The 15,088-nt window shown below is 41.5% G+C and overlaps 1 protein-coding gene across 13 annotated transcripts in view; it reads right to left on the reverse strand.

The window, feature by feature from the left end:
* Positions 1–15,088, reverse strand: part of CAPRIN2 (caprin family member 2) — a 73,873-nt gene that overhangs the window by 14,277 nt on the left and 44,508 nt on the right. For 10 of the 13 annotated variants that reach the window (XM_043540790.1, XM_043540779.1, XM_037878408.2 and 7 more), the window contains 6 exons: positions 14,215–14,346; positions 13,903–13,990; positions 12,931–12,986; positions 11,373–11,483; positions 8,310–8,423; positions 4,581–4,724 (listed from right to left, as the gene is read on the reverse strand). In XM_043540790.1, the coding sequence (XP_043396725.1) occupies positions 4,581–4,724; positions 8,310–8,423; positions 11,373–11,483; positions 12,931–12,986; positions 13,903–13,990; positions 14,215–14,346 (645 nt within the window). The remainder of the gene's footprint in view (positions 1–4,580; positions 4,725–8,309; positions 8,424–11,372; positions 11,484–12,930; positions 12,987–13,902; positions 13,991–14,214; positions 14,347–15,088) is intronic. The other 3 variants (XM_043540813.1, XM_043540802.1, XM_043540805.1) reach the window with 1 other exon arrangement.

Here is a 15,088-nt window from a genome sequence, read left to right on the forward strand (position 1 = left end):
AAAACACCATCCTGGCCACTATGGATGTAGAAGCCCTCTACACCAACATTCCACACAAAGATGGACTACAAGCCATCAGGAACAGTATCTCTGATAATGTCACGGCAAACCTGCTGGCTGAACTTTGTGACTTTGTCCTCACCCATAACTATTTCACATTTGGGGACAATGTATACCAGCACACCACATGATCCATCGTCTACAGCCAAGCTCTATGATACAACCGCATTTGCTCCAACCCCTCAGACAGAGAAACACCTACAAGATCTCTATCAAGCATTCTTAGAACTACAATAGATTGACAGAGCCAGAAGAGTACCCAGAAGTACCCACCTACTACAGGACAGGCCCAACAAAGAAAACAGAACGCCACTAGCCATCACCTTCAGCCCCCAACTAAAACCCTCTACAACGCATCTAGGATCTACAACCTAGCCTGAAGGACGACCCATCACTCTCACAAATCTTGGGAGACAGGCCAGTCCTTGCCTATAGACAGCCCCCCCAGCCTGAAGCAAATACTCACCAGCAACCACATACCACACAACAGAACCACTAACCTAGGAACCTATCCTTGCAACAAAGCCCGTTGCCAACTGTGTCCACATATCTATTCAGGGGACACCATCATAGGGCCGAATCACATCAGCCACACTGTCAGATGCTCGTTCACCTGCACTTCTACCAATGTGATATATCCTAACACATGCCAGCAATGCCCCTCTGCCATGTACATTGGTCAAACTGGACAGTCTCTACGTAAAAGAGTAAATGGACACAAATCAGATGTCAAGAATTATAACATTCATAAACCAGTCGGAGAACACTTCAATCTCTCTGTCACTCGATTACAGACCTAAAGGTCTCAATATTACAACAAAAAGACTTCAAACACAGACTCCAACGAGAGACTGCTGAATTGGAATTAATTTGCAAACTGGATACAATTAACTTAGGCTTGAATAGAGACTGGGAGTGGATGGGTCATTACACAAAGAAACTATTTCCCCGTGTTTATTTCCCTGCCCCCAACCCCCACTGCTCCTCAGACGTTCCTGTTAACTGCTGGCAATGGCCCACCTTGATCACTACAAAAGGTTCTCCCCTGCCGGCCCGCCCTCCTGTTGGTAATAGCTCATCTTAAGTGATCACTCTCCTTACAATGTGTATGATAACACACTTTTTTTCACGTTGTGTGTGTGTATATAAATCTCCTCACTGTATTTTCCACTGAATGCATCCGATGAAGTGAGCTGCAGCTCATGAAAGCTTATGCTCAAATTGGTTAGTCTCTAAGGTGCCACAAGTACTCCTTTTCTTTTTTCTGTTAGCCCAAGGTAGTTTCCTGCTGACTGAGTCCTCCCCTGAATCCCTAGTCAACTCCCACTCTGCTACCCAAAGGGAGGATGGAGCAGGAAGCATGTGATTGAGATACAACAGGGAATCCTCTATGGGGTTGAAGGGAAGGAATTATATCTAGCTACATCCTTCCTTTTGATATTTGAGGCGGCTTGCATAGCATGCTCCAGCAGGAACAATTTTAAGCAAGCCTCTCCAGCACTGAATCTGTTTAGGGAAGGCATGATACATGGAAAAAGTCACCCAGGAATACATTAATCTTCTAGGCAAAATAGGTATCTGATTAAGCAGTATCAACTTCAGACAAGGGGCAAATTTTGTTTCAAGGATTTTGTCTCTGCTATACAGAGCCTCTGTAGGGTAGAGACCATCTAGCCTCAAAGTATCTCAGGGGTTTTTTTTTGCCAGTGGGCAAGAAACTAACACAGCTAACACTACTACAACAGCAGCATGATGCAGAGAAGCAGAATGACAAAATGGCAGGGTTCTATATAACTGCTGTAGCTGGTAAGAAGGAATTGAGGAAGTTGGGCCTGTTCTACCCTTTATGCCCGTGGATAGAGTGCCACAGGGACATCTAGGACACAGCTCCAACTAACTGCTGGCCAAGAGAATGTGTTCTCAGGCACATGAAGAAAGGAATCCATGCGAACAATCATTTGAAGCATGCCTTTCAACAGGCATCTCCAGTTTTCCTTCCCTTCATATGGTTTAGTTGCACCTCTTTCCCAGCAACAGTCAGACTAGACTGAGTTATCTGAAAACAGGGCCAAATCCTTAAACTTTAGGCATGGTTGGACATAGCTCAGTGAACTATAAAACCACTATCTGGGTTGGTCAAATATTTAGGTTTTAACCTTAGTAGAGAACATGCCAGCCCCATTATTTGAAAGCAATGCCTTACAGTGGAGTCGAATCTTATGCAGGGGTTAGGTTCTAAAAGTCAGCGCATAAGGCGAAAATCACAGAGTCAAAATTACCCTTGAAAATCCCCTAAATCACCCATAAAGTACAGTACACACGCCATCACATTAAGATTGGGATCAGCATCCATAGAGCTACGTAGCCATGAGAACGTAAGCCTCGTGTACATGGCCTTGAAACAACGAATCACACCTTGGTCGAGAGGTTGGAAGGTGGAGGTGGTATGGGGGGGACGAGAGAGAGATGACCGTTATGCGCAAATCGGAGTGCTGCAGGGCGGCCAGGAGCATTGTCTATGATCAGCAACACTTTAAAGTCAAGTCCTTTCTCTTCGAGGTACCGCTTGACCTCGAGAAACGAAACACTTATGGAACCAATCCAGAAATAATACTGCCGTCACCCAAGCCTTTTTATTTGTTTGATTGCCAGAACACAGGCAGCAGATTTTTGTTCTTGCCTTTTAGGGAATGGGGATTTGCAGCCCTGTAGAGCAAGCCCAGCTTTATTAAATGCCCTGCCGCATTGCCACAAAACAGTCACATGGTCTTTAGCTGCTTTGAAGCCAGGGCTTGTCTTTCTGATTTCGAAGTGTAAGTGCGGTTGGGCATTTTTTTCCCCCCCAAAAGAGCCCAGTCTCGTCAGCATTAAAAACTTGTTCTGGAAGATAGAAGAAAAGAGCTATGATTTTCTTTAATTGTTCAGGGTAGGCTTTTGCTATTTCTTCTTCATTGGCAGATGCAGCTTCACCAGTAGTCTGCATCAGTGGTGAGCTGGAGCCAGTTTGCACAAACTGGTTACATTTTGAAGCCGGTTTAGAACCGGTTGTTAAAGGGGTGGGCAAACTTCAGCCCATGGGACCGTCCTGCCTGAGCTCTACTGGGGAGGTTCCCCTGTGAATTTTTACGCACCTGGCGGCACTCCAAGCCTTCGGCGGCAGGTCTTTCACTCGCTCCAGGCCTTCGGCAGCACTGAAGAACCCACTGCCGAAGTGCCTCCGAAGGCCTGGAGCGAGTGAAGGATGTGCCGCCGAAGGCTCGGAGTGACTGAAGGAACAGTTCTTCAGCTTTGCCAGATCACTGGTCTGCAGGTTTTTGAGGTTGAAGCGGTTCCTAAAACTGTTAAGCCAACCTTGGCTGGTTTTGAATTCCTTCTCATCAGAAAGCTGTCCCTCTTCAGCGGGAGATTTGAACAGCGCACAGAGGCTAAGTGCCTATTGATGGCAACACATTGCGAGAAAAAGGCTCACATTTATGGTTCATGTCTTCCAACCATAAGTTTAATGCCTTTTCAGTCTTATCACACACCTGGCTTGTCACCTTAACAGTTATTGGAGCACTTGATGCCATGGCTTGACGAATTTCTCTCGAATCTTGATGGCATGAATGCTAGCTTTATTGGGGCCATATTTAAGTGCTGTGTTGGAGACCAACATACAATCTCTCAACAAGTCAACATAGCCAGTTTTTCCTCCCGCATTCGAACAGATCACTGTTTCTTCGGTTGAGTACCAGATGAAGTAGTTGGCTTGTGTTTAGGGACCATGTTGTATGAAAAATACATACAGTATCTTTAAACACTAGAATCACACTCAGTGCGGCGAGATGCTCACACTATGAGAGGCATGTGGGAACTGAGACTGACTGAGGGAACAGCAGATTCACGTCTCCCATATCACACTCACTCCGGGTCATACGCTTATTGAGTGGAATGGTGGGCAGAATCGCCCACACTATTTACAGGTATCGTGTTATTTCTTTTTTTTGCTGAGTGCATGTAGTTGAATTCACGCAAGTTAAATGCGCGTATGATGCGACTCACCAGTATTTTGCTACGTAGCAACCCCCACTGGTATTTTAAACATGACTGAGCCAATTCACTTTTTAGCAGGTCTCAACTGTGAAAAAGTTTACAAACAAGGGGTCCTAACAGGAATTGAGATTTCATTAGCATATTAGATTAGCAAATTAGGAATTCAGTCACTTGCAACTGCTGGCCTATTATAAATAAAATTTGATAGTTAATGAGCTGTAGTGCTTGATTTTGATCTACACAATGGCTGCAGAAGAGCTTCTCAGCTCATGGAAATATCCTACTAATGAAGCATAGAAGGAAAGGTAGGAGCAGCCAAAATTTATGACTAGACTGTCATTGAGAGGTCCTCAGTTATAGTATGTGCTATCAAGTTTTGGGCTGAAACCTGGACAGTGCATTTAATAGTTTTAAGGCTGAAGTAATAATTTGTAAGCATTCTTGTCATGAATGCTTTCCTGTTTACCCTCTACAAGAGATACACTTACAGTCTGCATTGCCTGAAAGGGAGCTGCATTTATGCTAACAGAACTGCTGCTTGCTGGAGGAGATTGAAAGGTTTGCCCCTGTGACACGGAGGTGCTTGAAGTAGGCAGCGGTGACTGTGGCTCTCTTGGCAGGGGAATAGTTGCCTGAGAAGGGAACAAAAATACATGAGGTCACTTGATAGTTTGTTCTAATGCCTAGATTGCTGAACATCAGCAGTTTCTGCAGGATGACATTTGGACATAGCAAAACAGAATAGCTTTTGCTTACAATTTCAAATCTTGCTGTGCATCCTCAGCAATCAGTACTTCTATCACAGCCTATTGACTAAGTGAAAATGTCCATGGACTAGTAAACATACCAATCATCATAATTTCCTATGGAAACTACAACATGAACATAAAAAGGAAAGGAGTACTTATGGCACCTTAGATTAACCAATTTATTTGAGCTAGTCTCTAAGGTGCCACAAGTACTCCTTTTCCTTTTGAGAATACAGACTAACATGGCTGTTACTCTGAAACATGGACATAGACAGCTTTTTCCACAAGTGAAAGATATTATTAAGTACCTGCTATTGTATAAAGATCTACGTATGCCTCAAAATGTAGAAAGTAGTTCCTTGATCCCAGAGACAGTATAAGTATGGTGACCTCTTTCCCACCAGAAAGGTTCAATGTTTAATTACCAAAGTGGTCAGTACAGTAGTGCTGAAAACAGTTTGCTTGGTCAATTCAGTACCAAGTCAATGCCTATGTTCAAGTACATTAATGCTGCTTAAGCCTCCACACTTGTCCCTTCCAATGCTAAAATGAAGTGTGATGCAATCAGTGCAGAAAAATGCTTTGGCAGCATATCAGAGCACTGTAGATAGGAAAGACTAATTTAACACTCACCCTAAGTTTCCTATGGAAACTACAACATGGGCAGAGAGGGAAGAGCATCTTTGCAAGCAGGCTGGCTAACCTAGTGAGGAGGGCTTTAAACTAGGTTCACTGGGGGAAGGAGACCAAAGCCCTGAGGTTAGTGGGGACATGGGATACCGGGACGAAGCACGAGCAAGAGAGCATGAAAGGGGAGCGCTCCTGCCTCATATTAAGAAAGCAGGACAAACTGCAAGTTCTCAAGTGCCTATACACAAATGCAAGAAGGCTGGGAAACAAGCAGGGAGAACTGGAAGTCCTGGCACAGTCAAGGAATTATGATGTGATTGGAACAGTCTTGGTGGGATAACTCACATGACTGGAATACTGTCATGGATGGATATAAACTATGAATAAATTATATCTAGCTACATCCTTCCTTTTGATATTTGAGGAGGCTTGCACAGTGTGCTCCAGGAAGGACAGGCAGGGCAGAAAAGGTGGGGGAGTTGCATTGTAAGTAAGAGCAGTATGACTGCTCAGAGCTCTGGTATGAAACTGCAGAAAAACCTGAGTGTCTCTGGATTAAGTTTAGAAGCGTGAGCAACAAGGGGGATGTCGTAGTGGGAGTCTGCTATAGACCACCGGACCAGGGGGGATGAGGTGGACGAGGCTTTCTTCCGGCAACTAATGGAAGTTACTAGATCGCAGGCCCTGGTTATTATGGGAGACTTCAATCACCCTGATATCTGCTGGGAGAGTAATGCAGCAGTGCACAGACAATCCAGGAAGTTTTTAGAAAGTGTAGGGGACAATTTCCTGGTACAAGTGCTGGAGGAACCAACTAGGGGCAGAGATCTTCTTGACCTGCTGCTCACAAACTGGGAAGAATTAGTAGGGGAAGCAAAAGTGGATGGGAATGTGGGCGGCAGTGACCATGAGATAGTAGGGTTCAGGATCCTGACACAAGGAAGAAAGGAGAGCAGTAGCATACGGACCCTGGACTTCAGAAAAGCAGACTTTGACTCCCTCAGGGAACTGATGGACAGGATCCCCTGGGAGAACAACATGAGGGGGAAAGGAGTCCAGGAGAGCTGGCTGTATTTTAAAGAATCCTTATTGAGGTTACAGGGACAAACCATCCCGATGTGTAGAAAGAAAAGTAAATATGGCAGGCGACCAGCTTGACTTAACACAAAAAAGCTTACAGGAAATGGAAGATTGGACAAATGACCAGGGAAGAGTATAAAAATATTGCTGGGCCATGCAGGAGTGAAATCAGGAAGGCCAAATCACACCTGGAGTTGCAGCTAGCAAGAGATGTGAAGAGTAAGAAGGGTTTCTTCAGGTATGTTAGCAACAAGAAGAAAGTCAAGGAAAGTGGAGGCTCCTTACTGAATGAGGGAGGCAACCTAGTGACAGAGGATGTGGAAAAAGCTAATGTACTCAATGCTTTTTTTGCCTCTGTCTTCACGAACAAGGTCAGCTCCCAGACTGCTGCACTGGGCAGCACAGCATGGGGAGGAGGAGACCAACCCTCTGTGGAGAAAGAAGTGGTTCAGGACTATTTAGAAAAGCTGGACGAGCACAAGTCCATGGGACCGGATGCGCTGCATCCGAGTGCTAAAGGAGTTGGTGGATGTGATTGCAGAGTCATTGGCCATTATCTTTGAAAACTCACGGCGATCGGTGAAGATCCCGGACAACTGGAAAAAGGCTAATGTAGTGCCCATCTTTAAAAAAGGGGAAGAAAGGATCCTGGGAACTACAGGCCAAGCAGCCTCACCTCAGTCCCTGGAAAAATCATGGAGCAGGTCCTCAAGGAATCAATTCTGAAGCACTTTGAGAGGAAAGTGATCAGGAACAGTCAGCATGGATTCACCAAGGGCAAGTCATGCCTGACTAATCTAATTGCCTTCTATGATAAGATAACTGGCTCTGTGGATGAGGGGAAAGCAGTGGACGTGTTGTTCCTTGACTTTAGCAAAGCTTTTGACACGGTCTCCCACAGTATTCTTGCCAGTAAGTTAAAGTATGGGCTGGATGAATGGACTATAAGGTGGACAGAAAGCTGGCTAGATTGTCAGGCTCAACGGGTAGTGATCAGTAGCTCCATGTCTAGTTGGCAGCTGGTACCAAGTGGAGTGCCCCAAGGGTCTGTCCTCGGGCTGGCTTTGTTCAATATCTTCATTAATGATCTGGAGGATGGTGTGGATTGCACCCTCAGCAAGTTTGCAGATGACACTAAACTGGGAGGAGTGGTAGATATGCTGGAGGGTAGGGATAGGATACAGAGGGACCTAGACAAATTAGAGGATTGGGCCAAAAGAAATCTGATGAGAGGTTTAATGACAAGTGCAGAGTCCTGCACTTAGGAGGGAAGAATCCAAAGCAGATGACAGAACGAGGAGTAATGGTCTCAAGTTGCAGTGGGGGAGGTTTAGGTTGGATATTAGGAAAAGCTTTTACACTAGGAGGGTAGTGGAACACTGGAATGCGTTACCTAGGGAAGTGGTGGAATCTCCTTCCTTAGAAGTTTTTAAGGTCAGGCTTGACAAAGCCCTGGCTGGGATGATTTAGTTGGGGATTGGTCCTGCTTTGAGCAGGGGGTTGGACTAGATGAACTCCTGAGGTCCCTTCCAACCCTGATATTCTAGGATTCTAAGCAGAGGGTTAACAAAAAGGAAGGCTTCCAGCTTTCTGAGATGCACTATTGAGACCAGGTATTTAGCATACTAAGTAAAACAGAAAACCTAATTTAGATCTGAAGCATCTAGTCACTCAGATTTACATTGTTAATTTTGACTGAGCTGTTCAAGTAAAGTTTATGAGCAGAGATGTAACCATATGTGAAAAGCAGTTACTCACCTGGGCAATTTCAATCTTTTTGGATATTACTGGCTCAGAGATGCATGGGCTTGTCTGATAAGGTGGCTGAGATGAAGTATAAGTCTCGGTCCCTTGAGAAAGTGATTCTGATGTCTGAAAGGACAAAAACCTTGACAGATGTAACTTAACTACCAGTAGAATGTTGCAGAAATAGGGAAGTTTATCATTTGAAAAAGTGTTATAATAATAAAAGATAGTGTGTTGATGCATTCACTTTGGATCTACTGTGTTTGCTTAGATCTAGATCTCTTACAAAACTACATGTGTAGCATGGAAGATGCACACTCAGCTTGTTTAACATTTGAAGATTTCAAATATTGACTCATGGTAAGTTTAATATAGGAGTCCCAAAGATATTCTTAATGATAGGCAAGGCCAAACCAACCATTTAGGCTGAATAGTTTGGAAAGTTTCAGCCAAAATCCTTCAGCAATTACCAAACAGAACAGGGAAAAACATTTTGCAGTGTTAAAATTCTGAACACTAAGAAGTTATAGCATCCCCATTCTTTAGAGCAGGAATTTGAAGTTTGGCAGGAATGCGCCTTTTGCTGTTCTTGTGAAAATCCATCCAAATTGGGCCAAGTTATAAAACTCTGAAAGATCAGTTTACACATATTCAGTAAAAACTTCAGTTTAACAGCTAGCTCCAAAGACTCCATTCTCAGTAAGCAATGCTGCATACCCTCATGACCCTTACCTGTTAATCCAGACTGCACATGAGTCAAAGACACTAAGCATGCTCCCTCTTAAGGCTGTAGCTTCCCAGCTGCTCTGGGCCAGGATGCTTGTTTCTCCTGTGCTGTCAGTAACCCCCTGCAGCTACCCAGACAGTGTGGGAGGAAGCAACCTGATATGAATGCTGAGGGGACAAGAGCCAGATCAGAGGGAGGGAAGAGTAGATTGAGACAATGGAGGGGGAAACAGGATTGGCTGGGCAGTGAGAGAAGGAGCCAGGGAGAGGGGGAAATGGGAGTGTGGAAATATTTGCTGGCACTTAACCCCGCATTACAACTTCACAATGGAAGTGTGATAACTAGTCCCAAATTATTTTGTAGTGTAAACTGATGAACCATTTAGTCTGCCTTAAGTATATGAAAATTCAGTATAATAAGTCATTTTTCATTAAAACTGACATCCAAACCTAGTGCATTTACGTCCAATGGAAGCAGCTCAACTTTGTTTAGGAAAAGCAATTCAAAAGCTGGAAATGTTTTTTTGAACTATTCAGGACTACTTTACAGTTTAAGGAGATGGTTCTGCAAACCATCATGCTGTAAAGCAGTGCTGCTACATGCCAGTTGTAGATGTTGGACTATACAGACAGGCAAATGTCTTTTCATGTTAATATTTAGGTATTTAATGTGAAAACAAAGGGAGGGTTCTTCAGAATTCTCAGTTTGCTTTAGCCAGTTATTACCCAGAAAATCAATAATTTTCCCTCAAAAAGCAAGACTGTCCTATTTAATCATTTCCTCGTAGGTTGTTTAATCAAAATATCCGTTTAAGTTACAGGCTTGAAGGCAGTAGAGTGTTTTCAAAGGAGATAATTCACTACAAAGGAGATAATTCCTGTACATGGTAAAAAATTGACACACCCCGCCTCCCAATTTCCTTTTTTGCTGTTAGTATTTTACAACCAAGACATATCTGCACAATACTACATATGTACTTGCCAGTGCTTGCTATGCTAAAGTCCCTTAAAACAGAGCTTGGTGTAATGACTTAAATTCTGAATTTCTGTGTGAGAGACTTGTTTGGTTCCTGGAAACAAGACGATACACAGGGAGAGAAGGTAGTCGTGTTACTCATCAGCAATACTGCTAAACAGTTGAGTGGAGTCAATGTCTCTAAAGAAGGCCCCAGATAGTTTCTGCAAGAACAGAGTTATCACATGGAACCAGGGTGGATAAAAATCAATTAAATAAAAACAAACCATTTTTGATTTAAGTTGGATTTTTGATCAAATGCTCTGAGGAAAAACCCTATCTAAAGACAGTGTTAATTAAGATACCTTTGAGCTATAATGTATCTCATCATGGAATAGGGATTATACATTTTAATTCTATAGTATGAGAATATATTCAAGTAATGTTTAAGAGAAAAAAGTTTTGTAAATGAATTTCAATAGTTCATGGATTAGGGACCCAATCTTATGGGGTTCAACAGGCTTCTGTATAGATTTAGGTTAATCTTTCTATCTACCCAACAGGACTCAATGCTCAGTCTAGATTGGAAGATACCAGAGAGGCTTAGTTTTGCAGTTCTCAAACTGGGTGCGTCTCCCCAGAGGTAACACACTTGTTAACAGCAAAAACGTTTTTAATATATAGAATTGAGAAACAAACTGCAACTCTATTGTCCCTCTGCCAATTTGGGTACAGTCAATCCCTTACCTCTCTAAAAGTGCAAAGTTTCAAGAAGTTCAATAGAAGATTGTTGGGGTGGACTAGATCTGGAAAAGGAGAAGTCTGGAGATAAATGTCAGAAGCGAGGGACATATGCTTGTTTTGTTAAAATACTGTATGTTTGCTATTGAAGAAAAAAATTCAGATTACTTAATATTGTTGTTTTAGTTAACTAAAACAATTTAAACGTCTATTTATGTTCTCCTCCCAATACAGCATGACAAGAAAATCCTCCAAATGTTAATGATTAACCTGTTGAATTGGAGACAGCTCACCTCCCAATGACTTCATAAGTATCTGCTTCAATTACCTTTGGTAAATGAAATAACCAATCATTCATTTTCTGATATAGTTGTAAAACTCATCTGAAAGGTTTTTAAAATAAATCCCTGTTTAAAAATGTACAGCGTACACCTTCTAAAAATGAAACCTACATCTCTGAATTGTGAAGAATATGTATTCAGGTTATAACCACCACCAAGAATGCACTTTTATGTAGAAAACCATGATTAAATGGAGTCTTCCTGACTAGTGATTTAAATCAATTTGATTTAAATCAAATCCACCCTGCATGGAACATAATGAAGGCCAGCGAAACTCCAGTGGGAAGTGTCAATGTTGTCTTGATATTTTACCTGCGGTATCTGTGGGGTCATAAGATCATCTGTTTCGGAACCAGAAAGAGTGTGATCAGCAGATGCTAAGGAAGTATTTGAGCCATGCAGAGTCATGGGAGAAGCAGCAGCCTGGCAGGAAGAGAAACTACGTCAGATAAAGTTGATTGGAGGCAACAATCCTAGTAGTTCTGAAAAGCCTTCAGGCACAGTTTTGTTAAAGTGCATGGTTTAGTTTATAAATGAGTGGTTTTGTGCCAATGCTTGGTATTTTGCTAACAGTCATGTCTGCCTATAGGACATTATATACTGTTCCTGACATTTAGCTATTGCTCTAAATATGACACTGGCCATCCAGTATTTTTGAAAATTCGTCTTAATTTTTTTCTTCAAGTTGCTCTTAGATTTGCTTTTAAATATATTAGCTGAGCCACTTGAACAGTTTTATTTAAACCTCAAGTGCTAGTGGTCTGAAGTGACAAGTGAAATGGAAATTTTTTCCTTATAAAGTTATAGGAGAATGCTGCTTGATTACTCTTCAGACAATATTATAGTAGGCACACTGACAAGGCAAAGTCAACTGCATCTCCTGGCTATTATAAATTTAAGGTAGGCAATGCAAACAATTCTCTTGATTTTTGCATATTACCTAGATTGGTGCAGATCCTACATGTGCCTATTCAGAACGTAGGATGTACCTAATCCAGTCCATCAAATGCCCAAACTGTGTGGGCGAAACCAAACAAATCTGTACATTCTCAAATGAACTCACTCAGAAAAATGACAAGACAAGATACCCTACCACATGTGAGCCAACACTTTTCAAAGTGATCACTCCATATCTGACCTATCAGTCCTCATCCTCAAAGCAAACCTACACAACACCTTCAGAAGATTAGCCTGGGAACTTAAATTCATAAGTCTGCCAGACATGGTCTCAGACACTGGTTTTACGGCTCATTACAACAATTCAAAACCTACTAACATTCCTTGGTCTTATGACTGCAGAGGTGTTAACCACTCACTTCATTTAAGTGGTTTCTTGCAACTTGTATTAACCCCTTATGCTTAACTATTTGTCCCCACCTTTTATTTAGCTACAAAACTCTGGTTATCTTTTCCAGACTTGAAGAGGAGCTCTGAAGCTCAAAAGCTTCTCTTTCACCAACAGAAGTTGGTCCTACCCACCTCTCTCTCTACTAGTTGTGCTGGTAATTGAAAGCTAAATCCAAATACATCTTCCATACTGTGAAATGGAGGTTATAAAATGTTATTTTCACTCATCTGCTATTACATTGAAGTTAAGATGGCATACAATGCTTTTTTGATATATAGCCTGGAGTATGAGCTATATATCTGGTGGGAGCTCACTTTGCAGAGATTATAAAAACAACAAACTTTAAAATCAAATTCTATACTCTTAATTTGGTAGGCCAAATCAAATTTGGCCTGTCTTGTGACACTTATTTTGGCATAATTTCCTTATACAATTCCTCAGTTATTTCTGAAAGCACAATATATATCTTATTAAAAAAGATCACAATTGTCTAATTCTATAAACCAGTACTCTTAAGTTTACCTGTGGTGGCTGTTGAAGAAAGTCATTTTGACTTGGCAGTTTCTGTTCATTAGAAGCTTTGTAAAAATAAGAGTAAGGGATTAGTCAAGCAACATATATTTGCCTTCAATTTAACTACAGCTTCTCAGCATAATTCAAAGATTGATTTTTTTCCAAAAAAAATAAAATCTGAAATTTGGACAGCTACACTGCCCTTACTATACATCACGCAGTAAGCATACCAGAAAGCTGAATAAATTAAAACCTAAAGTAAGTCACTCACATTTAGGAAGTGTAGTTTCATCTTGTGAAGTTAAAGGTCAAAGCAATCTCCAGCAACAGAGACTTATGTATGGAACAGCTATTTCACTAAGATGACTTGAATTATTCAAGACAAATTTACTCAAAGTTTCAATAGAGGTAGAACGAACATTTAGATTTTCTTTCGTTCCCCAATACCCATTACAACTGACTTATTTTCCTGTTTTGTAATACACAGTTTCTCCATACATTTGAAGGGCAACAGGACTATTTTAAAGCCTTAATAGCACCAGCATAACTAACTGGAGACAGTTCAGTATTAACTGTTGCACCAGAGGCAATAGCTATGTGTAGGAATTACATAGGTTGTTAGAGTTCTATTATAAAACATTCTGTATTGTAGACAGGTATACAAGTACAATCTGAAGGACTGAATCCTAGGTGGGAGGTGAAAGTACTGAGCCATAAGAACTTGACCATGTATAAGTCTCAGGTTGCAAGACAACAATTGTTCCACAACCCTGCAGCATAATGCATATTTAAGTGTTGCTGTAAGTTATTCTGTTGGCCATTTAATGAAATGTTAGCCATTAGATTTAGACACTGGATGAGATGGTCAGATTCTAGACAGAATTTTCTTCCCCCATTATGGCTATTGGTGATGCACAGTGCAAGTGAAATATTGCTCCGTTCAACTTAAGAACTCTGGATTCCATGTAAGAGTCTACCTACCTACAGGACTACCTGCTGGAGTTACTGAAGGTGGCTGTGATGAACAAATAGCACTTGGTGAAGCTTTATCAACATCCAGGATGGACTCCTTAGAAAGATTACCAAGTTCATGAAATGGGAAAAATTAGGATTGTTCAGATCAAAACACATCACAGAAGTTAAATATTCTCTAGTCTGCTAAAATCTTTCATTAATTTAGTCAATAGTAGCTAGGTCCACTCCACTAACAAAACAAGTTACTACAATATTACCACTGGCACAATGGGGACCCAAGCCCTGCAGGTGTTATTGCAGGATAAACAAGACACATACCTGCATGAAGTTGTAAGTCCCTTGTATCTGAGTCATCAAATCCTGCAGTTTTTCCTTCCTTAGTATAGGATCCTTTGGAAGAGTAGAAGTAGAGCAAAATTCTGCAGCTGACTGATGTCCAGGTTTAGGCACCTAATATGTAATGAAAGAAGGATATAAACTGATGCAGGAAGAAAACCTACGGTAAGTAGTCTGACAAGTGTCTTCACAAGAAGAGAAGTTTAAGAAATCAAATACCAAAGAATAGGAAGTGCTAAACTGGTTATTGGCATTTCCTGAATAAAACTTGATGCACAAGTTCACAGTTTGTTCACTTCAGAAATCAGTTTACTAGTCACTGGATTAAGCTTGTGGCATTAATTCACTATGTTTTTCCACATATGCGATACTTTGTTCAAGACAAAATTAGGTATATTTATTCAGCCAACAAGTAACACTCAAAATTTAGTACGGTCCAGCAAAACACTCTGCAGTTTTAAAACTAAACTTGGATAGGAATTGCATTTTTAAACTAAGCTGCACAATTCTCAATTTTTTTTTGCAGTATACCTCCTCCCCTCCCGCCAATTAGAGTGTCATGGGTGATAGGATACTGAGTACATGTCTTTTGGGAGGTGGCATTGCCAGGTGTTTTAAAGAAACAGCAGTTAAAAGTAGGTAGAGCTACAAACAAGGTTGCTTGGCACTAACATCTCAAAAACTTGCCCTTTACAGTCTGAAGCTTCAAGTGTGGCATTTCTTACAAAAATGTTGCATTAGCACAAGTTCAGAATTGGGCATGAAATACACATACCCCAGTCCTCAAGAAAAAGGCTTTTGAATGCAGCTTTTTGTGGATCATTTCAGACTTTAGTTGGTCTTTTACCTTTGTTAT

Source organism: Chelonia mydas, chromosome 1 (assembly GCF_015237465.2).
Source record: "Chelonia mydas isolate rCheMyd1 chromosome 1, rCheMyd1.pri.v2, whole genome shotgun sequence".
NCBI lineage: Eukaryota > Metazoa > Chordata > Testudines > Cheloniidae > Chelonia > Chelonia mydas.